At 36.9% G+C, this 26,944-nt stretch overlaps 2 protein-coding genes across 9 annotated transcripts in view; one reads left to right on the top strand and one right to left on the bottom strand.

Annotated features, from left to right (window-relative positions):
• Nucleotides 1–26,944, bottom strand: part of ASB3 (ankyrin repeat and SOCS box containing 3) — a 155,092-nt gene that overhangs the window by 55,020 nt on the left and 73,128 nt on the right. For 3 of the 4 annotated variants that reach the window (XM_049695964.1, XM_004286516.3, XM_049695966.1), the window contains 2 exons: nucleotides 6,414–6,622; nucleotides 1,248–1,406 (listed from right to left, as the gene is read on the bottom strand). In XM_049695964.1, coding sequence (XP_049551921.1) covers nucleotides 1,248–1,406; nucleotides 6,414–6,622 — 368 coding nt within the window. The remainder of the gene's footprint in view (nucleotides 1–1,247; nucleotides 1,407–6,413; nucleotides 6,623–26,944) is intronic. The other variant, XM_049695965.1, reaches the window with a different exon arrangement.
• On the top strand, nucleotides 18,008–26,061 carry CHAC2 (ChaC glutathione specific gamma-glutamylcyclotransferase 2). 5 transcript variants are annotated; one of them, XM_033417848.2, is made up of 3 exons: nucleotides 18,015–18,401; nucleotides 23,186–23,221; nucleotides 24,800–26,061. In XM_033417848.2, exons 1-3 carry the CDS (start codon nucleotides 18,267–18,269, stop codon nucleotides 25,193–25,195), a joined length of 567 nt encoding a protein of 188 aa, XP_033273739.1. In that variant the 5' UTR covers nucleotides 18,015–18,266; the 3' UTR covers nucleotides 25,196–26,061. The 5 variants fall into 5 exon arrangements, with proteins under 5 accessions (XP_004286565.1, XP_033273739.1, XP_033273742.1 ...); XM_033417851.2 differs by having other exon boundaries at nucleotides 18,329–18,401; nucleotides 23,186–23,226; XM_033417849.2 differs by lacking the exon at nucleotides 18,015–18,401 and adding an exon at nucleotides 18,432–18,619.

Below are 26,944 nucleotides of genomic sequence, written 5' to 3'. Positions count from 1 at the left end.
CCCAATAAAGACTAGGTAGGTACTATTACTCTCATTTTATAAGTGAGGAAACTGAAGCATACAGTAAATAAATGAACATATGAATTACATGTGGCAGGACCAAAACTATAATCCAAATACACTGATTCTGTACAAATGTTTTATTCTCTTAATTTTCTCATGTTCCACTAAACTTTATGGGCCACAATGTCCCCAAAGACAAACAGGATGAAAGGGAGGGAGGAAGCTAAAAAGACAGGTATTAGAAGTATGCCCTTCAGAATTTGGCCTTTGTTTTTTTTTTTAAATATTTACTTATTTGTTTGTTTGTTTATTATTTATTTTGGCTGCGCCGGGTCTTACTTGCAGAACACAGACTCTTAGTTGCGGCATGTGGACTTCTTAGTTGCAGCACGTGAACTCTTAGTTACTGCATGCGGATTTCTTACCTGCAGTATGCAGGATCTAGTTTCCCAACCAGGAATCGAACCCAGGCCCCCTGCATTGGGAACACAGAGTCTTACCCACTGGACCACCAGGGAAGTCCCTGACCTTTGTTCTTAATGAATTAAAAAACGACCATAGGGCTTCCCTGGTGGCGCAGTGGTTGAGAGTCCGCCTGCTGATGCAGGGGACAGGGGTTCGTGCCCCGGTCCGGGAAGATCCAACATGCCACGGAGCGGCTAGGCCCGTGAGCCATGGCCGCAGAGCCTGCGCGTCCGGAGCCTGTGCTCCGCGACGGGAGAGGCCACAACAGTGAGAGGCCCAAGTACCGCAAAAAAAAAACCAAAAAAAGAAAACCAGACCATAACTGAAGAAGTCTGAATAGTGATCCATATAGGCAACAAATTAACTAGCGTTAAAGGTTTAGCTCATGATTTCTTCCATAAAACATTCTTAATTTCTTAATGCTAAGAAAAAGCAAAAGCAAACATAAAACATTCACAGGTAACCCTGTAACTAATGCTACAATTTAAACTCTACCTGGTCTTCAGAACAACATTGAGAACAATGATAATGACTACAATTCAGAACAGATTTTACAACTTTAAGTAAATATTTAAAAGATATTCTCAAATGCTATCACCCAAGGGTAGAAAACAAAAAAGAACCTTTAAAAATACCTTTTGGTTTCAAAATCAAAGCAGTGACAGTATAATATTTGCCAGAGAACATACTATAAATACAACAGCTTTAGGGAAAATTAAGCTTAGTTTCTTTAGCAAAAAATAAAAAATTGTATCTGTACCACAAATAATATACTTCACCTAAAAACAGTGGTGTGGTTTCCTCTAAAGTAGTGGCATTAGGATCTGCCCCAGCTTCTAAAAGAATCTGTATGATCTTCCAATGTCCTTGACTTGCAGCAAGATGTAATGCACAGAAACCCTCAAAAGTCTTTGTCTTAATGTAGTTTTTTGATGAATCTATGAAAGAATAAAAAACTATCAATTAGAAGGTATCACTTCTATTTCTTGGATTAAAAAGCAAAGATTCCAAGAAGAATTTAACAAACTATTAAAAGATAATTATAAATGGGAGGTCTCATAGTTTAAAACTCTCTAGAAAATCAAGAAAAAGTTCTACAAGGGTCACAGTATAAACAGCTTCCCAGTAGTCTTAATACAAATTCTGCCCACAGACTCATTTTCTCTTCTCTAATTTTTGGTAAGTGGGGGAAGGAGAGCAGCAGGAATTGAAAAGTAATAACACAAAAGCAAGATCCAAAATTTACTGAAATATTAATAAATTTGATTCTTTTATTTCTAAATTTCCATGAGGAAAATGGTCTCACCTGTAGCATTACTTCCTTGTACTCAACTAATAAGATGAAGGTATTTAAAATACTCCTTTTCTAACCTAAAACTACATTCTAATCATTAATGAAGCCTACATTTCTAAAATAATAAAATGCACTCCAAAGAAACTGAACAATGGCATACAATTTATAAGGAACTTATGAGTTGACTTAAGTTTTCTGGGTTTGTTATGAAAATCTCAAAGTTTTGGTAACATTCAAATTATGTAAACAATGTCCACATTAAATTTTTTGTAAGTCCACAGCAAAAGATAATATTAAGTGACTTTCTTACCTTTGCTTCCAAAACAATAAAATTCTAAACCCACAATAGAACGGTGGGTTGAATGGGGGAGGCATTTCTGAGAGCATTGATAAACAAAAACAAAAAATAAACAAGTAAAAAAAGCTTTAAATAATATTTTCTTGAAATACCAGAATTAAAACTAACGCTCCTGACTACAATAATCATCTGTTTTAAGTAATTCCTGCAATCATAACTGCTGAAACTGTCAGTCTAAGCCATAATAATATTCAACTAACAGCTTGTAAGCATAAATAAACAGCCTCCAACTTTACCAGATACACAACTAAATGGCAAGATAGGGTAGTTATGTTTTAAAAGTTCCTATCACAAAAACAGTGTTCCCAGATTAGTCAGAAGCTGACATATATTCAGATATCCACAAAACTATAAGTTTAAGACATGAAAAACTAGGAACACACAGATATATATAGATACAGATATGTAAATAGCTCCCAAATAGAAAATTTCAACATTATAAAGAAGCTGATTCTTCCCAAAATAATAATAAATTTATTATAATTCTAATCAAAATGTCAACAGAGCTGGGTATTAGTTCATTGATTGGTTTTATACTTGTAAAGTGACTCAAGTTGATGGGGTTACAGAGGGCAGGTAAGTATAACAAAGAATTTAGAAAAATAAAAGAAGGAATATATTGGGGGGAAGCTAGACTTACTATTAAACCATGTGTTAAAGTTAGAATAAGTAAAATAACATGGTCCATCTGAACACAACACTTGATCACTACGCTACACTGCCTTATTTATCTAAGGATTTCCAATATCTGTTATCATGCCCAGTATAACAGTGTAATATTTTCTTAACATGAACTAATAAAAAGTACTATGAATTATTAGATCATATATTGGCCACATAAAAGTACTTGTTCACAGTACATTATAATTAATTGCAAGAGTTTAAGTGACCTTTCGTTAGCAAATGGTTTAATATAGAATGGCATGATTAACTGTCACTGAAGATCATTATTGTTCTTCAAGATTTAATAAACTTCATGAAATCTCAGTACCTATTACACTAAACTGCCAATACAGAAGAACAGCAAATTTGTTATTTGTGCTAATACTTTATACAGAAAGCTAAAGTGAAATATATATACATATATATATATATGCATATTAAATTTCTAAGTAATCCATACTTCAGTGTTCTTCTCCAACTTGAATGAAAAGGCCATGTATGATTTCTAGGCTAGATTCTGGATCTAAAATGAAGACAGTAAAGCAAAGCCTTTCTAACCTTTTAAGACTCTTCCATCCTTTTTGTCTAGGCCTGAGCACCTTCATACTTTAGTACACTAATAAAAAGTATGTTTCAGGAATCTCTGGCAGTTAACTAATATTAGATGAATTTAAGGAGGCAGAAATTATATAATAAAAGACAATTTTATGTATACCAGCTGAGCTACAAGGGACAAGAGAATTACGAATCATATAAAACATAGGTATAGCAAGTATAAAGAATGACAGAAATGTCAAACTTGCTTTTGAAACTTTTAAGATTAACCCATAATAACAAGTTAACTGGTTACAGATATGAAGATGCTACTGTCATCATTAAGCGGAAGAGACCTCACTTCACTCTTCAAGACTAGAAATGTTTGTACGTCACCATCACTTTAAAATACCTCCCTACATGAAGCTGTATGTTAGCTAGACATTTTACAAAGTAGTCAGCTACCATTCCCCACTGGTAAATATTTATGAACTTGAACTAACCAGAAAAGTTTAAATTATAATCTTTTTTAGAAGGCAGTGGATCTGAATTAAGTATGGACTTGAATTTACAAAAGAAGGGATGAGCCAGGGGAATATAGAAAACATTTTTGAAAGTGACCAATAGGCTATATAGCCCTTTTGCTTCATTTTAGTTTGATTTTTCTAGTGAATCAAGTAACCAAATCTGACAGAATTTTGGACATTAGTTCCAACTACACAGAACAACCAAACTCATGGAAAACTGAGACCAAAAATGTCACCACCTCCTAGAATAAGTCATATAGCTGCTTCCTACCCTCTGCAAACCCTATTTCCTATCTCCCTACCCCTACCCTAATCTTTGTGTATGTACTGCACATAAATTAGATTTATCCAAAATTTATTTCATAATAGTGAACTCTAATACAAATTGTGAGAAATTTTTATTTGACCATTTATATCAACTATTCACACAGTTAACTATGAGTGACTTACCCTCCAAAAACATCAAGCCTAAAAAAGAATAGTCATTAACAATGAAGGTGATACTTTTAACTTCTAAAAGAAAACATAGATGACTTAAATAGCCAGTTCAAACACATTAAGTCAAAAGCCTGCCTAATTTTATTCAGCAGCTAAAAGGAAAAAAAATTATAACATAAAACTGATGTGGGAAGAGATAACAGTATATCTGGAATGAACTTTTTGACTAGAAACAAATATTCAAATTCATGCCTTTGGGGACTTCCCTGGTGGCGCAGTGGTTAAGAATCTGCCTGCCAATGCAGGGGACACGGGTTCGAGCCCTGGTCCGGGAAGATCCCACATGCCGGGGAGCAACTAAGCCCGTGTGCCACAGCTACTGAAGCCCGTGCGCCTAGAGACCGTGCTCCGCAACAACAGAAGCCACTGCAATGAGAAGCCCACGTGCTGCAACGAAGACCCAACACAGCCAAAAATAAATAAATAAATAAAATATATAACAACAACAAAAAATCCATGCCTTTGTCACTAGAGATAGTTTGGGAATTCAAGCTATAGAATTAACTTCAAACAAATTCTGAAAACATGTATTTTTACATTTGAGGCATAAACTCTATCTTTCCAATGTCTTTAAACATTCAACTATAATAGACTCTAGAACACGTGACTTAAAAAGCATTCATGATAAACTTCCTGTATTATGATTTGGAGAATTTAGCCTTGTCATCTCTCATCCCTTAAAACAAAACAAACAAAAAGCCACACCAAAAACATTTTGAGGATTACTTTCTTTCCCATCCATGAAGTAACGAGTTAGTAATTTTGATGAGCTATGGTCCCAAAAGTCTACCTTCTGAGTGACTGGTGATGGTAAGTACACAGGGGAGAAAAACATGAATGTCCATGATTAATGAAATGTAAATGGTGCACTGAGTGTCATAACATGGAGTGTTATATTCAAACTCAGTTTAAATTAACTGAATGTTAAAAATGTTTACTTTGATTAAACGCTGGAAACATACTACAGTGGAAAAACATGGGCTTTAGAGTCAGAGAGAAATGGGTTCAAATCAAATATCCTGGTTTATTACATAACTTTTGACAAGTCAATTTCTCTGAGCCTTGGTCTTTTCAATAAAATGGGGGTAACATGTTCTCAATAGCAGTTTTGCATATTTAGATAAATAATGTAAATCAAGCATCTAGTACAATGACTGCTACAAAGCAGTGCTCAATCACCATTAATTCTCTTCCCACACCCCGCTTCCTGAGTGTCACACTGTCTCATTTAGTCTCATTTACTGAGCCCCTCACTCAGTTGTGTGCTGGCTGTGTAACTGGCTCTGAGGGAGTGAAAAAAGAAAAAAGAAAAGTTTACAGAATTGGTTTGTAACACTGGCTGATTTCTATGGTGTAACTACTCCCACATGGCTGATCTCAACCTACCAGCTTTGAAGTCTACCCAATACAGAGCTGGAAAGAGATGTACATGATTACTCTCTGTCCCATTACTCTGTTTTATTTTTTCCACAACACTTTTACCTTTTGAAATTACCTTGTTTAACTGTTTAGGTATTTATTCTGTTCCCACCCCTACCCTCAAAGGGAATAAAAACACTATGGCAGGGACCTTGTCTGTCCTGTTCTCTTCTGTGTCCTCAGCAAGTACAAAATCAAACTAATTGGTAAGAGTCCCCAAATTCAGGAAACTGAAAAGTATTAAAAAAAAAAAAAAAAGACTAATTCAAGGAAAACACTCATACCCTCAATTTCGGCAGCACTGTTCTTTTTCTTTGGAGAAGGAATAAAAAATAAACATGACCAGTAAGTACCAAATGCTTAAATTAAAACAGCAGATTACTTCTGCCACATCACCTAGCTTAGCAATAAAAATCGGCCAGGCATAAGCACTTCCATATAAAGGGCAACATTTCTAAATGTCCAGCTGGAACACCATACTTATATAATTCAAGGTAGGCAATCTTACCATTCTTAATAACACAGAAGCAGTTACTGTATGGTTATACAAAGGTAAACAAATACTACTGTTAATAAGTCATGTATTACCATTTTTTTTCTTTTATTAATCCAGCTTGCAAGCCCAGCCTCCCACACCCCGAATTTACTTTACCTGCACGAATTAACATCCGCAAACATTCTATAGAGTTGTGATAAGCTGCTTCATGAATTGGCATCCATCCCCTGTTATCAGCAACATCAACACTACGTCCGTTTTTGAGTAGTTTTCTTAAGACTTTAACATTGCCTTCCCTGGCAGCAAGTCCAACCGTGGAGCATGTGTCAGAGTAAGCCTCTGTAAAATCCATTCTTTTGACCAGTCTACAAAACAAGGCAGAAAGAAAACACTATCGTCAATAAAACAACACTGCACTCCTAGATATTAGCAGATCACTGTGGATCTGTCTAGCATCTCTCACATAACTGCTGGGGAACAGCCTGAGGTGGAGATAGCAACCTGTCAGGCCATAGCCTCTGCCAGTCTAAACCAGGAAGTCTCTCTGTTTGGGGGACTGGGCTTCCTTAGAATCCTCTTATTAAAGATATCAAGGGAGTTTTAAGTGTTCTATCACTCCTTGTCTGAGCAGCTCCTTCCTGCAGGCTTCTGCTCCCATTCATACTCCAACAAAATGCACTCACTGGAACACTGTTGATGAGAGAGTGAAATTCCTTCAGTTAATCCCAAATGTATATAGTCTACTGTGCAGAGATGGCCATTTAACGACCAACAACACTCAGCCTCAAGAACTAATTTTATAGCCCTCTACAGGGAAAAGCTAAACCCAAAAAAGCCAGAAAGGAGTGAAGGACTTTTTTTAAAAAAAACAAAAATAAGTAGTAATTCTAGTTTTTATGTCCCTGGTGGTTCTTTCCAGAAGGAGCAAAACACTTGGGTTTTCTTTCCTTGATGAAACAGTCCCACTGACTGAATATACTAAAATGAACAAAGACCATCATAGATGGGTCCAGCTTTCCTACACTAGCCCAGAAAGTTTTTCACAGCATTATTAGCCTCTTCATCACAATCTCCCTTCAAAGTTCAAGTTCCCCTGGAGTCAGTGTCCAGTATAGCTCAGCATATGACTCTTACAAAGACAATTTCTTGTTAGTCACACTATGAGGCAGGTTGGGATAAGACCCAGGATTCTCAGGGCAACAGTTATCTCCCAAAAGGCAGTCCCTCTCAGTAACATTTCAGTTCCATTCTTCCTTTTAGTTTTTCTAAATATCTTACGAGGTAGGTCAGGAAATACCAACATGTCTAGTCCAATACAGGTAAAAAACTTTCTAGAGTGATATTCTAAATAATTTAATCAGAACGGGAGGTTTGAGGGAAGAGGTTAAAAGTAAGCACACAGCAGTTCCTGTAGTAAGTTTAAACTTATCTATGGTCATGTTTAAATATAAAGCTGTATCTGCAGAACCTGATTCTACAGAGAGCTAATATTAGCTATGAATTAATCTGATTAAATCAACCAGTCCATTACTAAGGAAGCGAAGATATTTATTACAGAACATTTAATTATTCAGTTAATAATTATTTACTGAGTACCAATTAAATGATCAGCAATGTGGAGGATATAAAGATGACACAGAAGTTGCAAGGAGGGGGAATGAAAAAGACACTGAAGGAGACCTTCAACATGGTGGAGGAGTAAGACACAGAGATCACCTTCCTCCATACAGATACATCAGAAAGACATCTACACGTGGAACAACTCCTACAGAACACCTACTGAACGCTGGCAGAAGACCTCAGACTTCCCAAAAGGCAAGAAACTCCCCACGTACCTGGGCAGGGCAAAAGAAAAAAGAAACAACAGAGACAAAAGAAAAAACAGAGGCAAAAGAATAGGGACAGGACCTGCACCTCTGGGAGGGACCTGTGAAGGAGGAGAAGTTTCCACACACTAGGAAGCCCCTTCACTGGCGGAGATGGGGGGTGGCAGAGGGGAAGCTTCAGAGCCACGGAGGAGAGCACAGCAACAGGGCTGCAGAGGGCAAAGCGAAGAGATTCCCACACAGGGGATCCGTGCCGAACAGCACTCACCAGCCTGAGAGGCTTGTCTGCTCACCCGCCGGGGTGGGTGGTGGCTGAGAGCTGAGGCTCGGGCTTTGGAGGTCAGATCCCAGGGAGAGAACTGGAGTTGGCTGCGGGAACACAGCCTTAAGGGGGCTAGTGAGCCACAGCTAGCCGGGAGGGAGTCCGGGAAAAAGTCTGGAACTGCCGAAGAGGCAAGAGACCATTGTTGCGTGGTGCGCGAGGAGACGGGATTCAGAGCACCGCCTAAACAAGCTCCAGAGATGGGCGCGAGGTGCGGCTACCAGCGCAGACACCAGAGACGGGCATGAGATGCTAAGGCTGCCACTGCAGCCACCAAGAAGCCTGTGTGCAAGCACAGGTCACTATCTAAACCGCCCCTCCCGGGGGCCTGTGCAGCCCGCCACTTCCAGGGTCCCACGATCCAGGGGCAACTTTCCTGGGAGAAGACACAGCGCACCTGAGGCTGTTACAACGTCACTATGGCCTCTGCCGCCGCAGGCTCGCCCCACATTCCGTACTCCTCCCTCCCCCGGGCCTGAGTGAGCCAGAGCCCCCGAATCAGCTGCTCCTTTAACCCCGTCCTGTCTGAGCAGGGAACAGACGCCCTCAGGCGACCTACACGCAGAGGCGCGGCCAAATCCAAAGCTGAACCCCAGGAGCTGTGCGAACAAAGAAGAGAAAGGGAAATTTCTCCCAGCAGCCTCAGGAGCAGCGGATTAAATCTCCACAATCAACTTGATGTACCCTGCATATGTGGAATACTTGAACAGACAACGAATCATCCCAAAATTGAGGAAGAGGACTTTGGGAGCAACTGTAGACTTGGAGTTTCCTTTTAATTTGTTTCAGGTTTTATGTTTACCTTAGTTTAGTATTTAGAGTTTATTATCATTGGTAGATTTGTTTATTGATTTGGTTGCTCTTTTTTAATATATATATATGTTTTTCCTTTTTCTCTTTTCATGAGTGTGTATGTGTATGCTTCTTTGTCTGATTTTCTCTGTAGAGCTTTGCTTTTACCATTTGTTCTAAAGTTCTGTCTATCCGTTTTTCGTTTTTTCCTTTTTTTTAAGTATAGTTTTTAGTGCTTGTTATCATGGGTAGATTTGTTTTTTGATTTGGTTGCTCTCTTCTTTCTTTTTTATTAGTTTTTAATTTTTAATAATTTTTTATTTTAATAACTTTATTTTATTTTTTTCTTACTTTCTTTCTTTTTTTCTCCCTCTTTTTCTGAGCCATGTGGCTGACAGGGTCCTGGTGCTTCTGCGGGGTGTCAGGCCTGTGCCTCTGAGGTGGGAGAGCCAAGTTCAGGACACTGGTCCACCAGAGACCTCCTGGCTCCAAGTAATATCAAACAGTGAAAGCTCTCCCAGAGATCTCCATCTCAACACTAACACCCAGCTCCACTCAACGACCAGCAAGCTACAGTGCTGGACACCCTATGCAAAACAACTAGAAAGACAGGAACACAACCCCACCCATTAGCAGAGAGGCTACGTAAAATCATAATAAGGTCACAGACAACCCAAAACAAACCACCGGACTTGGTCCTGCCCACCAGAAAGACAAGATCCAACCTCATCCACCAGAACACAGGCACTAGTCCCCTGCACCAGGAAGCCTACACAACCCACTGAATCAACGTTAGCCACTGGGGGCAGATACAAAAACAACAGGAACTACGAACCTGCAGCCAGCGAAAAAGAGAACCCAAACACAGTAAGCAAAATGAGAAGACAGAGAAAGACACAGCAGATGAAGGAGCAAGGTAAAAACCCATCAGACCAAAAAAATGAAGAGGAAATAGGCAGTCTACCTGAAAAAGAATTCAGAGTAATGATAGTAGAGATGATCCAAAATCTTGGAAATAGAATGGAGAAAATACAAGAAACGTTTAACAAGGACCTAGAAGAACTAAAGAGCAAAGAAACAATGATGAACAACACAATAAATGAAATTAAAAATTCTCTAGAAGGAATCAATAGCAGAATGACTGAGGGAGAAGAACAGATAAGTGACCTGAAAGATAAAATAGTGGAAATAACTACCACAGAGCAGAATAAAGAATGAAAAGAATTGAGGACAGCCTCAGAGACCTCTGGGACAATATTAAATGCACCAACATTCGAATTATAGGGGTCCCAGAAAAACAACAGAAAAAGAAAGTGACTGAGAAAATATTTGAAGAGATTATAGTTGAAAACTTCCCTAATATGGGAAAGGAAATAGTCAATCAAGTCCAGGAAGCGCAGAGAGTCCCATACAGGATAAATCCAAGGAGAAATATGCCAAGACACATATTAATCAAACGATCAAAAATAAATACAAAGAAAAAATATTAAAAGCAGCAAGGGAAAAACAACAAATAACATACAACAGAATCCCCATAAGGTTAACAGCTTATCTTTCAACAGAAACTCTGCAAGCCAGAAGGGAGTGGCAGGACATATTTAAAGTGATGAAAGGGGAACACCTACAACCAAGATTACTCTACCCAGCTAGGATCTCATTCAGATTCGACAGAGAAATTAAAATCTTTACCAACAAGCAAAAGCTAAGAGAATTCAGCACCCCCAAACCAGCTTCACAACAAATGCTAAAGGAACATCTCTAGGCAGGAAACACAAGAGAAGGAAAAGACCTACAATAACAAACTCAAAACAATTAAGAAAATGGTCATAGGAACATACATATTGACAATTACCTTAAATGTAAATGGATTAAATGCTCCAACCAAAAGACACAGACTGGCTGAATGGATAGAAAAACAAGACCCATTTATATGCTGTCTACAGAGACCCACTTCAGACCTAGGGACACATACAGACTGAAAGTGAGGGGATGGAAAAAGATATTCCATGCAAATGGAAATCAAAAGAAAGCAGGAGTAACAATTCTCATATCAGACAAAATAGACTTTAAAATAAAGACTGTTAAAGAGACAAAGGAGGACACTACATAATGATTAAGGGATCAATCCAATAAGAAGGTATAACAGCTGTAAATATTTATGCACCCAACATAGGAGCACCTCAATACATAAGGCAAATGCTAACACCCATTAAAAGGGGAAATCGACAGTAACACCATCACAATAGGGGACTTTAACACCCCACTTTCACCAATGGAGAGATCAACCAAAATGAAAATAAATAAGGAAACACAAGCTTTAAATGACACATTAAACAAGATGGACCTAACTGATATTTATAGGATATTCCATCCAAAAACAACAGAATACACTTTCTTCTCAAGTGCTCATGGAACATTCTCCAAAATAGATCATATCTTGGGTCACAAATCAAGCCTTGGCAAATTTAAGAAAACTAAAATCGTATCAAGTATCTTTTCCGACCACAATGCTATTTGACTAGATATCAATTACAGGAAAAAAACCGTAAAAAAGACAGACACATGGAGGGTACACAATACACTACTTAATAACCAAGAGATCACTGAAGAAATCAAAAAGGAAATCAATAAATACCTAGAAACAAATGACAATGAAAACATAACGACCCAAAACCTATGGGATGCAGCAAAAGCACTTCTAAGAGGGAAGTTTATAGCAACACAATTCTACCTCAAGGAACAAGAAACATCTCAAATAAACAACCTAACCTTACATCTAAAGCAATTAGAGAAAGAATTAAAAAAAACCAAAGTTAGCAGAAGAAAAGAAATCAAAAAGATCAGATCAGAAGTAAATGAAAAATATATGAAGGAAATAGCAAAGATCAATAAAACTAAAAGCTGGTTCTTTGACAAGATAAACAAAATTGATAAACCATTAGCCAGACTCATCAAGAAAAAAAGGGATAAGACTCAAATCAAAAGAATTAGAAATAAAAACGGAGAAGTAACAACTGACACTGCAGAAATACAAAGGATCATGAGAGATTACTACAAGCAACTCTATGCCAATAAAATGGACAACCTGGAAGAAATGGACAAATTCTTAGAAAAGCACAACCTTCCAAGACTGAACCAGGAAGAAATAGAAAATATAAACAGACCAATCACAAGCACTGAAATTGAGACTGTGATTAAAAATCTTCCAACAAACAACAGTCCTGGACTAGATGGCTTCACAAGCGAATTCTATCAAACATTTAGAGAAGAGCTAACACCTATCCTTTTCAAACTCTTCCAAAATTTAGTAGAGGGAAGAACACTCTCAAACTCATTCTACAAGGCAACATCATCACCCTGATAACAAAACTAGACAAAGATGTCACCAAGAAAGACAACTACAGGCCAATATCACTGATGAACATAGATGCAAAAATCCTCAATAAAATACTAGCAAACAGAATCCAACAGAACATTAAAAGGATCATACACCATAATCAAATGGGGTTTATCCCAAGAATACAAAGATTCTTCAATATATGCAAATCAATCAATGTGATACTCCATATTAACAAACTGAAGGAGTAAACCATATGATCATCTCAAATGATGCAGACAAAGCTTTTGACAAAATTCAACACCCATTTATGATAAAAACCCTCCAGAAAGTAGGCATAGAGGGAACTTACCTCAACATAATAAAGGCCATATATGACAAACTCACAGCCAACATCGTTCTCAATGGTGAAAAACTGAAAGCATTTCTTCTAAGATCAGGAACAAGACAAGGCTGTCCACTCCCACCACTAGTATTCAACATAGATTTGGAAGTTTTAGTCACAGCAATCAGAGATGAAAAGAAATAAAAGGAATCCAAATCGGTAAAGAAAAAGTAAAGCTGTCACTGTTTGCAGATGACATGATACTATACAAAGAGAATGCTAAAGATGCTGCCAGAAAACTACTACAGCTGATCAATGAATTTGTTAAAGTAGAAGGATACAAAATTAATGCTCAGAAATCTCTTGCATTCCTATACACTAATGATGAAAAATCTGAAAGAGAAATTAAGGGAACACTCCCATTTACCACTGCAACGAAAAGAATAAAATACCTAGGAATAAATCTACCTAAGGAGACAAAAGACCTGTATGCAGAAAACTATAAGACACTCATGAAAGAAATTAAAGATGATACAAACAGATGGAGAGATATACCACGTTCTTGGACTGGAAGAATCAACATTGTGAAAATGACTATACAACCCGAAGCAAACTACAGATTCAATGCAATCCCTATCAAACTACCGCTAGCATTTTTCACAGAACTAGAACAAAAAATTTCACAATTTGTATGGAAACACAAGACCCCAAGTAGCCAAAGCAATTGAGAGAGAAAAACGGAGCTGGAGGAATCAGGCTCCCTGACTTCAGACTATACTATAAAGCGATAGTAATCAAGCAGTATGGTACTGGCAAAATAACAGAAATATAGATCAATGTAACAGGACAGAAAGCCCAGAGATAAACCCATGCACATATGGTCACCTTATTTTTGATAAAGGAGTCAAGAATATACAATGGAGAAAAGACAGCCTCTTCAATAAGTTGGGCTGGGCAAACTGGACAGCTACATGTAAAAGAATAAAATTAGAATACTCCCTAAAACCATATACAAAAATAAACTCAAAATGGATTAAAGACCTAAATGTAAGGCCAGACACTATAAAACGCTTAGAGGAAAACATAGGCAGAACACTCTATGACATAAATCACAGCAAGATCCTTTTTGACCCACCTCCTACAGAAATGGAAATAAAAACAAAAATAAACAAATGGGACCTAAGGAAACGTAAATGCTTTTGCGCAGCAAAGGAAGCCATAAACAAGACGAAAAAACAACCCTCAGAATGGGAAAAAATATTTGCAAATGAACCAACTGACAAAGGATTAATCTCCAAAATTTACAAGCAGCTCATGCAGCTCAATATCCAAAAAACAAACAACCCAATCCAAAAATGGGCAGAAGACCTACATAGACATTTCTCCAAAGAAGACATACAGATTGCCAATAAACACATGAAAGGATGCTCAACATCACTAAGCATTAGAGAAATGCAAATCAAAACTATAATGAGGTATCACCTCACACCAGTCAGAATGGCCATCATCAAAAAAATGTACAAACAATAAATGCTGGAAAGAGTGTGGAGAAAAGGGAACCCTCTTGCACTGTTGGTGGGAATGTATATTGATACAGCCACTATGGAGAACAGTATGGAGGTTCCCTAAACAACTACAAATAGAACTACCATATGACCCAGCTATCCCACTACTGGGCATATACCCGGAGAAAACCATAATTCAAAAAAAGTCATGTTCCACAATGTTCATCGCAGCATTAGGTACAATAGCCAGGACATGGAAGCAACCTAAGTGTCCATCGACAGATGAATGGATAAAGAAGATGTGGTACATATATACAATGGAATATTACTCAGTCATAAAAAGAAACGAAATTGAGTTATTTGTAGTGAAGTGGATGGACCTAAAGTCTGTCATACAGAGTGAAGTAAGTCAGAAAGAGAAAAACAAATACCATATGCTAACACATATATATGGAACCTTAAAAAAAAAGTGGTTCTGAGGAACCTAGGGGCAGGACAGGAATAAAGATACAGACGTAGAGAACGGACTTGAGGACGTGGGGAGGGGGAAGAGTAAGCTGGGACGAAGTGAGAGAGTGGCATGGACTTATATATACTACCAAATGTAAAACAGCTAGCTAGTGGGAAGCAGCTGCAAAGCACAGGGAGATCAGCGCCTGCTTTGTGACCACCTAGAGGGGTGGGATAGGGAGGGTGGGAGGGAGACACAAGCGGGAGGAGATATGGGGATGTATGTATATGTATAGCTGATTCACTTTGTTATAAAGCAGAAAGTAACACACCATTGTGAAGCAACTGTACTCTAATAAAGATGGTAAAATAAATAAATAAAATTTTTTGGATGTCTTAAAAAAAAAGAGATGACATAGACACAGATTCTATCTCAAGTTACGTACTGTCTCACAGAAATGATAAATATACGTGATTCAAAATAGCATAAAGTGCCATAAGAGAAGTACAGATAAAGAGCCATGAGTAATCAAAGAAGGGGAAAACTACTTCAACTTGGTGGGGGATATGAGCTGTGCCTAAAAGATAAGGGAGGCTGTGACAATGAGATAACATGTAAAATAGCATTTCTTGGGCAGAAGAAAAAATATAACCAAAATTATGGAAATGAACAAGCAAGGGTGAGTAAGGTTCAGTGAATAATGGAAACAATTTACTTTGGAAGGAGGATTAGGTAAAAAAAAAGAATAGTAGAAAAATGAGGTTACAGACATAGCCAAACTATGGAGAATCTTGAATGGTAAGCTGTATGTTTTTAAATATATTACTTCTAGCCAAGGCCATTACATCCAAATTTCACAAAAAAGAACAAATCACACATTTTAGGTCTATTTATAAGCATATTCATCTAATAGAAGAAAACTTTTTTCATACATAGGAAAACCACACACAAACACACACATAAGAATACTATTCCAAAGACATGAAAAACAACTTCAAGTAAAAACAGATAAGAATCCCCTTCTAAATTTACTGGGTTTTCTCACAGTTACAAATAATGTTAACAGATCCAGATTAATACACAGTAATCTGAAAAAATTAGCAGAACTGGATAATATCTTTCCGTTTAAGGGAAAGAGAAGCCAAAAGATAGCAGGATCGTTCTCTTCAACCTTTAATACCAACTAGTCAACAAGAATAAACTGTTAAGATCTCCCTTAATAAAACCTCCCTATGTTCTAGACTAAAATAGAGAGTACAGACTCAAACAACAAAATACATACAATGTAATAACAAATATGTATGATACATAAACATCACCTAGACCTGAACTGGTAAACAAAATATCAGCTACAAAAATAAATTTTCAGGCAATTAAGGTAATTTGAAGATGGAATAGATATTTGATGATGTAATTATCGTTAGTATTCTTAGATGTGATAATGGCATTATGGTTATCAGGAAAATGTCCTTATTCTTATAAGTATTTAGCAGTGAAGTCACAACACATGCAGCTTATTTCAAAGGTTTTATTTATTTTTTCTGTTTTTGGTGGTATGCGGCCCTCTCACTGTTGTGGCCTCTCCCATTGCAGAGCACAGGCTCCGGACGCGCAGGCTCAGCGGCCATGGCTCACGGGCCCAGCCGCTCCGCGGCATGTGGGATCCTCCCGGACCGGGGCACGAACCCGTGTCCCCTGCATCAGCAGGCGGACTCTCAACCACTGCGCCACCAGGGAAGCCCAAAAGGTTTTAGATTTAAAAGTATATAAAGAGAAAAAGAGTAAAGCAACTATGGCATAATGTTAATTATCGGACCCATGTGGAGAGTATATAAATGGTCACCATATTCTTTTTTTCTAACTTTTCTGTATGTTTGAAATTTTTCGAAAAATTTGGGGGGGAACTAACCATTCCAGGCAATGTGAAACCACAGCTTGGAGAAAATTAAAAGACCTGGTTATTCTTTTTTTTATATATAAATTTATTTATTTTATTTTTGGCTGCGTGGGTCTTCGTTGCTGTGCACAGGCTTTTCTTCAGCTGTGGGGAGCGGGGGCTACTCTTCATTGCAGGTTCGCGGGGCTTCACATAGCAGTGGCTTCTCTTGTTGCGAAGCATGGGCTCTAGGTGCACGGGCTTCAGTAGTTGTGGCACGTGGGCTCAGTAGTTGTGGCTCGCAGGCTTTAGAGCGTAGGCTCAGTAGTTGTGACTCACGAGCTTAGTTGCTCCGCAGTACGTGGGATCTTCCCGAACCAGGGCTCGAACCCGTGTTCCCTGCATTAGCAGGCGGATTCTTAACCACTGCGTCACCAGGGAAGCCCAGACCTGATTATTCCTAAATTAAGTTTTTCTTTGTGACATTTTCCTGCTGATTTCTTAAGAGCATAAATAATACTCCTTGAACCTGGATATTCTAGCATTCTTTTATAAAGCTAAAGACTACCAAACAGAAATCCTCAAGAAAGAATAATCATTTGTTAAGGTTTCTGCTTTCACATACAGAAACACTGCACTGATGGTCCAAGTGAGCTTCCTAAACAGTATTTTGGAGCAGTAGCTCTAGCCTTCAGATCAAAACATTTTTTAGGATACTTGACCTGTTGGATAAACTCATGAAAGCTATTAAATTTCTCCCCAGAAAAATGTACACAGATCCCAAATCTTGTATACAACTTCAGGAGGTCTCACATATGGCTTCCAAAGCCTATACACGAGCTAAAAACCTTTGCCTACTCTTTTCTGAGTGACTCCTGAGAATACTAAAGATGAATAAGGTCGTTTCACGCAGAAAATTTAAATATGCAAGCAATTTTTGTTGAAATAATATTCAACAGCTCTTCTACAGGCACAAAACTTCTGTAGTAAACTTTCTGCTTTTATTCGACAGGTAGAAAGATTTTTTTTAATGTAAAAATAGATTACACTCCCTGCAAATCCAGTTTTCAAACCATAACAAAATGTCTTTCTACGTACCAACTGCGGTACCAATAAACAGCTCGCCTCCGTATCTAGACCACACCAGCCACGATTCCCACCCTCTCTTCTTCCTCTCTGCATTTGAAAAACAGAAGACAGTTCCAATCTTAGAACCACAAAACCCATAAAAGGATTGTGGGTAATGTAGTCCTCTGACCACGCGCACCTCAGGAAAAGTAGGGTGATTTACAGAGGCTGCTGAAAAAATCCATTGCTTAGTTCAGAGGAAGTCAATGCTTCCGGATACCCTAAGCAAGCAAAAAAATAATAATAATAACTGACTGAGCTGGAGTAGGAAAACATTCTTCGAACTGCAAGTCCCAGTGTGCTTTGCGTCCCCAAGCAGGGAGTGCAGACTTTGCGCCTGCGCAGCCGGTTTCTTGCGTCCGGAAAGCTGTAGTCCCTGCCTGCAGTTCAGAGACCACGCCGAGGGGACAGCCGCCGCCGCCACCAAGGAGGAAGAGCAAGGGAAGGATGTGGGTTTTTGGTTACGGGTCCCTCATCTGGAAGGTGGACTTCCCCTATCAGGACAAGGTGGTTGGATATATCTCAGGCTACAGCAGGCGCTTCTGGCAGGGCAGCATCGACCACCGCGGGGTTCCCGGCAAGGTGAGGCGCTAACCAGTCCCCCACACTTACTGACCCCGGCTCACTGCTCCCCATCTCCTGGCCCAGCTCTGTGGGACTTAACACCCCAACGGCCGAGTAAACTCATGAAATAGTTTATAATGCTTCTACCTCTCTCTGTGTACCTTCCTCGGCCACCTGCCCCCGACTCCCTCTCAAACCAAAGGCAGTCGTTCCGAAGCCACTTGACATGCTTGGTGGTAGGTAGTTCTTGAAGAGGAAGAAGCGTGGGCGTAAACTCGCACAAGGCTAACGTGCTGGGAGGGGACCCCATCTCTTGGCAACTACTGCCCCCCCCAAAAGGTGGGAAGATAAACCTTCCTGTCACCACGGAGTTGAAATACTAAAATCAACTAGCAAATTCAGCTTTTTTGCAATTAAGTTTATTGGCATTTCTGCATTCTGCCAGGCTTTGACTGGTCTGAGTTTAAACGTGCATGTTATTTCTGGGGTTTTTTAGTATCTTTCCAAAGGTTTTATTTTATGACACCTAAGGTCACAGAAGAACTAGTTTCCAAAATTACCTTACTTTGATCACGTTGGTTGTCCGGTACTTCCCAAGTTAAGTGAGTCCCGCTTTGTTACCTAAATAGCAAAGTACCAATACTATATCCAGCATTATTTTAATGTTTTTTTCTCAGTGGTTCTCCTCTAAATTATAAATGCAAAATGTAAGTTCTTTGATCCATTTTTCAGTCAGCCATGCAGAGACATTTATCTTAATATATGTGAAAAGAGAGTAAGAGCTCACTGCTTATGCAAATCAGCCTCATTTTGGCTGCAAAACAACTAATCCATAAGGAAAACTAAATTTTGAGTAACTGATAATTTGGATAAGTTGAACACTTCTTATAGTTAACCTCCTAACTTTTAGAAGAGTACAAAGTGTTTAATTGCTTACATATTCTCTAAAATACTCTGAGAGTTATATGAGCTTGATTACCACTTTTTTAAAGAAGAAATTAATATTGGCTCAAAAGCACAATATCTAAAATGCTAGAAATCAGATGTAGCAAGAGATTGAGGTTAATTCCAAAGAAATACCTGTAGCCTTGCATCATGGAAAAGGGAAGAGAGGAAGGCTGTAGTTTGCACCTGCTCATCAATGAGACATAGGATGGAAATCACAAAAAGTTAAAAGCTGTTCTACCTCAACTAGAGTTGGTGAATTAAGAATTTGGCTTTAAGGTAGACAGATGACTTGAAAACAGAGGGCTGATTTACCACAAATGCACATTTACAGGCCAACAGAAACTTCATGGCCAAGGTATCTCCAAGAGTGTTATAAAATAATATTTAAGACTTCAAAGAACTAAGTTAAATAAAATGCCTTTTGAGTTGTCAGATATGGGCACTTAAAACTGCCAATCTGAAGAAGAATGCCTTAACCCAGGCTTCAATTTCAATGACCAAGTATTAATTACTTACGAGCACGGTTATATAGCATATTTTACTACTCTAGTCTCAACCAAAATGTTTGTTTGGTACACAGCATAATGAGTTATGTACACCGTCAAAACAAACCGATGATAAGAAACTGTCATGCCAATACAACAGTTCATGAGTCTTTAAAAAAGAAGAAGGTAGCTATAAAAGCCAATATCTCTCTTTTTACTTAAATATACTAAAATACAGGGCAGGAAATTTGGGGAAAAAAACTGCAGTGGCTAATAGTTTGATACCTACTTTTATTTAAAGAATCCATCCTAGCATATTAAAGGAAAGCCTAAGGCACTAAACATTTTCTAAATATAATGTTCTATTAAGAAAACTGGAAAGAACATTATCTTACTTCACATTTTTTATTATAATGGATCACCAGCCTTTTATAAATATTAACTGTCTTGACAAACAAGAATATAAAAGGCTACAGAAATATCTAGCAAATTAGAATAACGTAAATGCTATATAGGACTATGTTTTTACAGCAACATATGCTTCTAGTGAGCATATGATCATTACATATGAAACGTGATATTATTAAACAAATGTTGGACTCATTTCCACATAGTGCAATGTGACATTTGTAGGAAAAATACCAAACTTACTTTCTTTACTAAATTATGCTTTCTTTTTAGCTTCATTTAACTTTAGTATCTTCCTAAGTTTAATTAAGCATCTCATTTATTTCTAACAAAACTGGCCAGTTCTCATCAAATTAAGGATTTATTTAAATGTGAAAAAATTTTCATATCAGAAAGAATATATTTCAATTTCAAAAAGAGAAAACATTTTAACACAAGAGATAATCATGAATATTTACTAAATCCCTCACTTTTCTAGATGTAGATCAGAAACATTACTCATTACCCAATGAAAGCACCCATCATGACTCATATTTCACAGCATACTCCAATCCCATTCAGCTTCCAAGACCCCTTCTTCAGTTTCAATACCCCCAAAACACATTTAAGTGCATTTACAAATTTACATTGTTTCCCAATAATATATTTTATTTTAGGGACAAACAGCTTAAATTTTAGAAAATATTTCTGAGTCAATATATCAGTAGTGCCAGGAGTCAATGTCTGTTTCATCCATAAGCAGTCACAGGGACAAATCTATTTTCCCTTAATGACTCCCTATATATGCTCTTTGTTTTCTGTTTCAATTGCCACCACCTACATCGAGGACTTTACTACCTCTCCTCCTTTCAACAATTACTACTGAGTACTCACATGTAAGTGGGAGACACTTATGCAAACAACAATACCTGATAAGTGCTATAAGGGAAATGAATAAAAGGAGCAATGAGAGTTTAGAAGGAGCTGCTGCAAAGTCATCTGGGCAGACAGCCAAGCCTTTATGGAGAGAGTGGTGGGAGGATATCCAAGGGATTCTAAAGAAGGAAAGGCATTCCACACTGGGAACTAGTAAATCCAAAGATGTAAGTGTCTGTAAAAGTTATAAATAATGCATTACAGCTTGAGAGGGAAAGTGGTTAAGAAATGAGGTTTGTAGTTAACTCATGCAAAATAATTATTTTATCCTGTAGAATATTACAACCCTGAAAAATTCAAAGCACAGAAGTGAGTGGCCCAATTTTTGCACCAGAAAGTCAATCTAGGGCCAAGTAGAGAACAGTCTGGAGGCAGGCAGCGAAATCCCTAAGGAGACAACTGAAGGATGAAGAGAAACCAGATTCAGAAGATAATCAGAAGATAGAGCTACCAAAAATTGGTGACTAGTCTGGTGAAAGGGGAAGGAAAGAAAAGGTGGAATGCAGAACTTGTCCCCTCCACCACTAACATTTCTTACGCACAGTCCACCTCCTTCGCACTTGAACGTGCATACTATATACTTTACCACACCATCTTCCCAAAGCACTTCTTTTATCATGCCAGTCACCTACTACTCAAGTGCTACAGTAGCTCTTCATTTCCTTTTTCTCCCAAATTTCAGTGGCTTCTTCTTTTCCATTGACCCCCAGTTTCAACTCCAATCTCAAATCTGACTCTATCCTATTTCTCCAGTTATGTTTCTGAGTCATCTTCCATACATGGAGGACCCTCTGCTAAAGTCAGACACTTGGCCTGGTATAATCTTGCTTCTAGACCCTCACTCATAAATCATGAGTCACAGTGCCCTTTTGCCAGAATTTTGTCCTTCTTTCTGACCACCCAAGACTCAGAATTCTTACTGCACTTAATAAATAGTATACATCATAGCCCTTAAGTATTCTCTATCTATTTCACATGTTAAGTTCATATTCCAGAATTACAATATAAGCTCTTGAAAGCAGGAATCAAGGTTTTATCTTCTCTACAGCACAGAATGGGTATTCAATAAATAGCTCCATATTCACTTTGATATTGAAGGTAACATGGCAATAGCTACATGACCCACACCAATATATGTATCCTCACTTTAGCATTATCTTAAATAGAAAATAAGTCAAATATAAATGTCCAACAATACAAGAATGTTTAAATTATAGTTGACAGTAGAATATTATGCAACTATTAAAATGGATGAGAAGACAAACAGTAAAATATAATTAAATAAAAAACATAATCCAAAATTCTATGTGTTCCGTGATTATGAATTATCTATACAAATGGACAAAGACTAGAAGGAAATAGCAACAAGGATGACACAAATATCTGAATGATGTAAGTTCGCTATGTGCCACACAATAGGCATACAAGTAGGTAAAATTGTGGCTTACAACTCAACTTTCTCACTAATGATAACATGTCAGTAGACACAGACTTTGGCACCAGGTAGGAATTGTATTTGAAAAAAAAAAAAATGCAAATTCTTAGACTGCTCCATACCTACAGAATCAGGAACTACCTCCAGGTAATTCTGATCTACACTTAAGTTTGAGAACCACTTCCCAATAGGAAAGCACCCTGGAATGTCATGTTTTGTTCCTCAGTGAAACTATAGCAATCTTTTTTTCCTGAAGAGAAAAAAGTGATCACAACATTTATTTATAATTGCTTCTTCCTTTTGCTTTTCATTTTAGATGAGCCTTAGTCACATGTGTGTGTTTTTTAATATATCCATTCTAAGTGAACATAATATACCTGTTATGTACAAATTAAAGAGAATCTTTTAGAAAGGCCAAGATAATTTGGATAAGGTAGACTCTCTTAATTCATTTTAAAATTTATCATAAAAAATAAGTACTTTTGAAAAAGTGTTTAGTATGAGCAAACAAAGTTAAAATATTCCATGTCAACAGTAAGTTGCTAATGCTCAGTTATTGAACTTTAATTCGGGAAAAAAAATATTTTTTTTTTTTTACTTTTTTAAAACAGCCCGGAAGAGTTGTGACTCTTGTTGAAGATCCTGCGGTATGGTATAATTATTCTTTTTTGTATAGTCTTTAATCATAAAATGTTAAGATGTTTCTCAGTTTTAATAATCAATGAAATTTTATTAGCAGTCATCACAGACAATTTGAACTACACTGGGTCTAGAATTCCTCTCTGTATTTGTTGTATTTCTTTTCATCTGTTGGGAAAAGCTGAAATACAGAATTCAAGGTAGACAACAAAAAAAACAATGGCATATAGTCTCATTTTTCCTTTCTTGATGAGTTTATTGACTGAGAATTTTGTGGTCTCCTTTGAAATTAATGGAGCCTGCCCTCAGACAGACTACCACTAAGAATCAAATGAAACCCTAAAGCTTTCCTCACATTTGCTAGGATTCTAATATTTCAGCAAAAATCCCAGTCATGAACTATCACTTTCTTTACTGCCTAATTTTATCAAGAGCACAAGAGGTTTTTTAAAGTTTAGAGCACTAGAAAACTTTTATTTACCTGGTAGTTCTCTGTTTCTTAAATATTTTCAATCATTTTACTGAGATCCAAATTTTATATTATGAAGTTAAATATTTAACTTTAGAAAGGACTCTGATATATAAAATCAAGCAGCTAGCAACAGCAGATGAATGGTGAAATTATGAAACGCTTTCATAACTTACATTAGGAAAAGCATCTATAAAAATGGCTTCAAACTGGTAAAACTCCTAATTAGAGTTAATAAAACCACTTTGTTTCTATAGAATGTTAATTTATTCAAGATGCTTAGCAACCTAAAGTTTAATAATCAAGTTAATAATTAAAGGTTGTCAAGAAACTAGAAAATCTGTGTTACAAACTATAAATCTTGCTTATATCACAGATATTTTATTAATACTACAAAGAATCTTTGCAGCTGAAGTATACTGCTTTTACTGACACTGTTCATGGGCTCTCTTGACAAAGAGGTTGCCATTTAGTATTCTGGATGGAGTAATTTACAAAGGATATTTGAAAGTTTAGGCAGTGAAGAAATGAACAGATAAATGAACCTATCGCCTTAATAGTTGATTACTTTATTACAGAGCTTTTAAAATACAGAACACTTTCTGCAAATAAGGGAACACCAAATATATAAGTGATACCCACCTCCAGCTGAAGGGGGTTGGGGGTCAAACCCCTCCCAGCCAGCACGCCAACACTTATATCCAGAAGCCCTGAAGTAGGCTTCAGGGTGGCTACAACACTCCCTGAAGCAGTTTGGAAACTGCTGCCCCTATACCATCAGTGAAATGTTTATGGATTTAAAGCTTTAGAACTATATTTAATGACTAAATGAAGACCTAGTATTTTAATTTCAGTCCCATTAGTTAAAAGACAAAATTTGAAAAACTTAAACAAAGATAAATATCCTGGTATACAAGGAAATCATTTATTCAGATTGAAGAATGTAAAATGCTGATTTCCTTTACTGTTTAGTATATACCTGTTTGGTGCACATTAAGTGAGGCAAAACTGCACTGATTTCTAAGAATATACAAGATATTTTCTTACATCATAATATATCTTCACCTATTTTAGCCTTGTAAAAACTAAATAATATATTCTTTTCATTTTTCAACAGGGTTGTGTATGGGGTGTTGCTTACAGACTGCCAGTAGGAAAGGAAGAAGAAGTAAAAGCATACCTTGACTTCAGAGAGAAAGGAGGCTACAGGACCACAACAGTCAATTTTTATCCAAAAGATTCCACAACAGAACCATTCACTGTGTTGCTATATATTGGAACATGTGATAATCCTAATTATCTTGGTCCTGCACCTCTGGAAGACATTGCTGAACAAATTTTTAATGCAGCTGGTCCAAGTGGAAAAAATACAGAATATCTTTTTGAACTTGCAAATTCCATTAGAAGCCTTGTGCCAGAAGATGCAGATGAGCATCTTTTCTCTTTGGAAAAATTAGTAAAGGAACGTTTAGAAGGAAAACAGAACTTCAATTGCTTAAAAAGACCTAACTGACTTTTCCCAACAAGCAGAGCTTTTAGTCCTCAGAGAGCAGCACAATGGCATTATGATTTGTAAACGTGTTTACTTGAAAATCTTAGTTGTGTTTAATGTTGTAGTCAAGATATCATCTAAATTTATAGTTTAATTGCAAGTGGCCTGAAACACATACATATTCAAGATATTGGGGTATAGTTAAAGAAAAAATTTGTTTCAATAATATAATGATTTTCCAGCTATGTGATATTAAATACTTGCTCATGAGAAGTGAGTTCTTTAGAAAAATATGATGAAGGACTCAGTTCAGAACTTGTTTTTACCTGAGTAAATATAATTCTGTTATTTCATACCACAGTACTATTTTGAAGTTGTAGAGAATTAAACCAAAAGACCAGTAAATATAATAAGGTTATACCTTCAATATATTCCCATACATCAACTCTGTAATCATGGTTTAAAATAAATAAGCTTAAAATAACATGTAATTAGAAACGTATGGTAATATAGAAAAGATTTGGGCCTTGAATGTGAATCTCCTTATGTAGGTATTAAATGAAATCCTTTCCAATTTAAGCCAAAATATGCATTTTAATATAAAAATTTCCTTGGAATTATAATGTACTATACCTCTCCATTTTTGAATAAATGTATTTTACTACATGGAAAAAACCCTTTCAGCAAGAAAAGCACAAATTATACAAATCATGTCTACTAACAATGTAGTCTAGTCTGTCACTCACTTTGTATTAATCTTATACTGAAACTTAAAAAAAACAAGATGGGCTATCTGATATTACAAATTAACAGAAACATATAATGAAAGTTTGCTGTTTGAAATGGTGTTTAGAATTGTAATATTTTAAAGAAGTGGTATTACCTGATCATTTGCTACACAGCTTTTTTTTTCCTTCTTACATCTTGTCACCTAAAGGTATCCACTAAATAGTGTTGATGATGCTACTCAAGTAGGAAACATATATGTGCATTATTAACTCATGTAAAAGTAACTTTGATTCAAACTAATCAGATTATTTCTTATTATAGGTGATATCCTTCTCAACAGGACATATAGTCTGTTATATAGTCAACATGAAAAGAATTTCAGTATCACATTAAGTCTAATGTGAAACTAATAATTAGTACAGAAGTTTTTCATGTAAAATAAAATAAAGCTGTCCTACATAGTAGGAACAGTAGTCCTTTTCAGGTTTTTTTAAATCTGTTAACACATTACTTGATAATTTACTCAGCTACATAACTATTTTAAATATTTTCCAACATGTTCAATATTAGTTTTCTAGAAGGCATTTCACTTGTCCTGTACAACAGGAAGAATACTAACATTCATTAATGAATACCTCATAAGGATGTACTAGGCACTATACATACAGAATCATCCTCTGAGCATGTTTCCATAGTGACTCGCACACAATTAACACATCTAGTAAGCAGCAGAAGTCCATGTCTCTGCTAAAGCACAAGATCTTTCTACAATATATTTAAAAATCCACTTGAATTTAACTGTCTTTACTAACCTGCATCTCTTTTTCAAGAGGTAAACACGATTTAACTTTTTGTGTAACGACATAGTACGTGACTTGTTACATAGAGATGTTAATTTTGATAGATGCATACAGATTTCCACAAATATAATGAGCCTATCCAAGATTCACATGCCATAGCTCAGAATCACATAGGTGTATTCAGAGATCCAGCCTTAGTGACTCTTCTACCATTTAATGTATAACTATGTTATGAAATATC

Source organism: Orcinus orca, chromosome 13 (genome assembly GCF_937001465.1).
Source record: "Orcinus orca chromosome 13, mOrcOrc1.1, whole genome shotgun sequence".
In the NCBI taxonomy this organism is placed as follows: Eukaryota; Metazoa; Chordata; class Mammalia; order Artiodactyla; family Delphinidae; genus Orcinus; species Orcinus orca.
The sequence above is the reverse complement of the archived record's forward strand: the minus strand, read 5'-3'. Positions and strand labels throughout refer to the sequence as shown.

Bases quoted from the DNA above. Each gene is read 5' to 3' on its own strand.
- CHAC2 (XM_033417848.2), top strand. From the start codon at position 18,267: ATGTGGGTTTTTGGTTACGGGTCCCTCATCTGGAAGGTGGACTTCCCC. The intron at 18,402-23,185 runs GTGAGGCGCTAA...TTTTTAAAACAG, and splicing joins ACCGCGGGGTTCCCGGCAAG to CCCGGAAGAGTTGTGACTCT. The intron at 23,222-24,799 runs GTATGGTATAAT...ATTTTTCAACAG, and splicing joins CTCTTGTTGAAGATCCTGCG to GGTTGTGTATGGGGTGTTGC.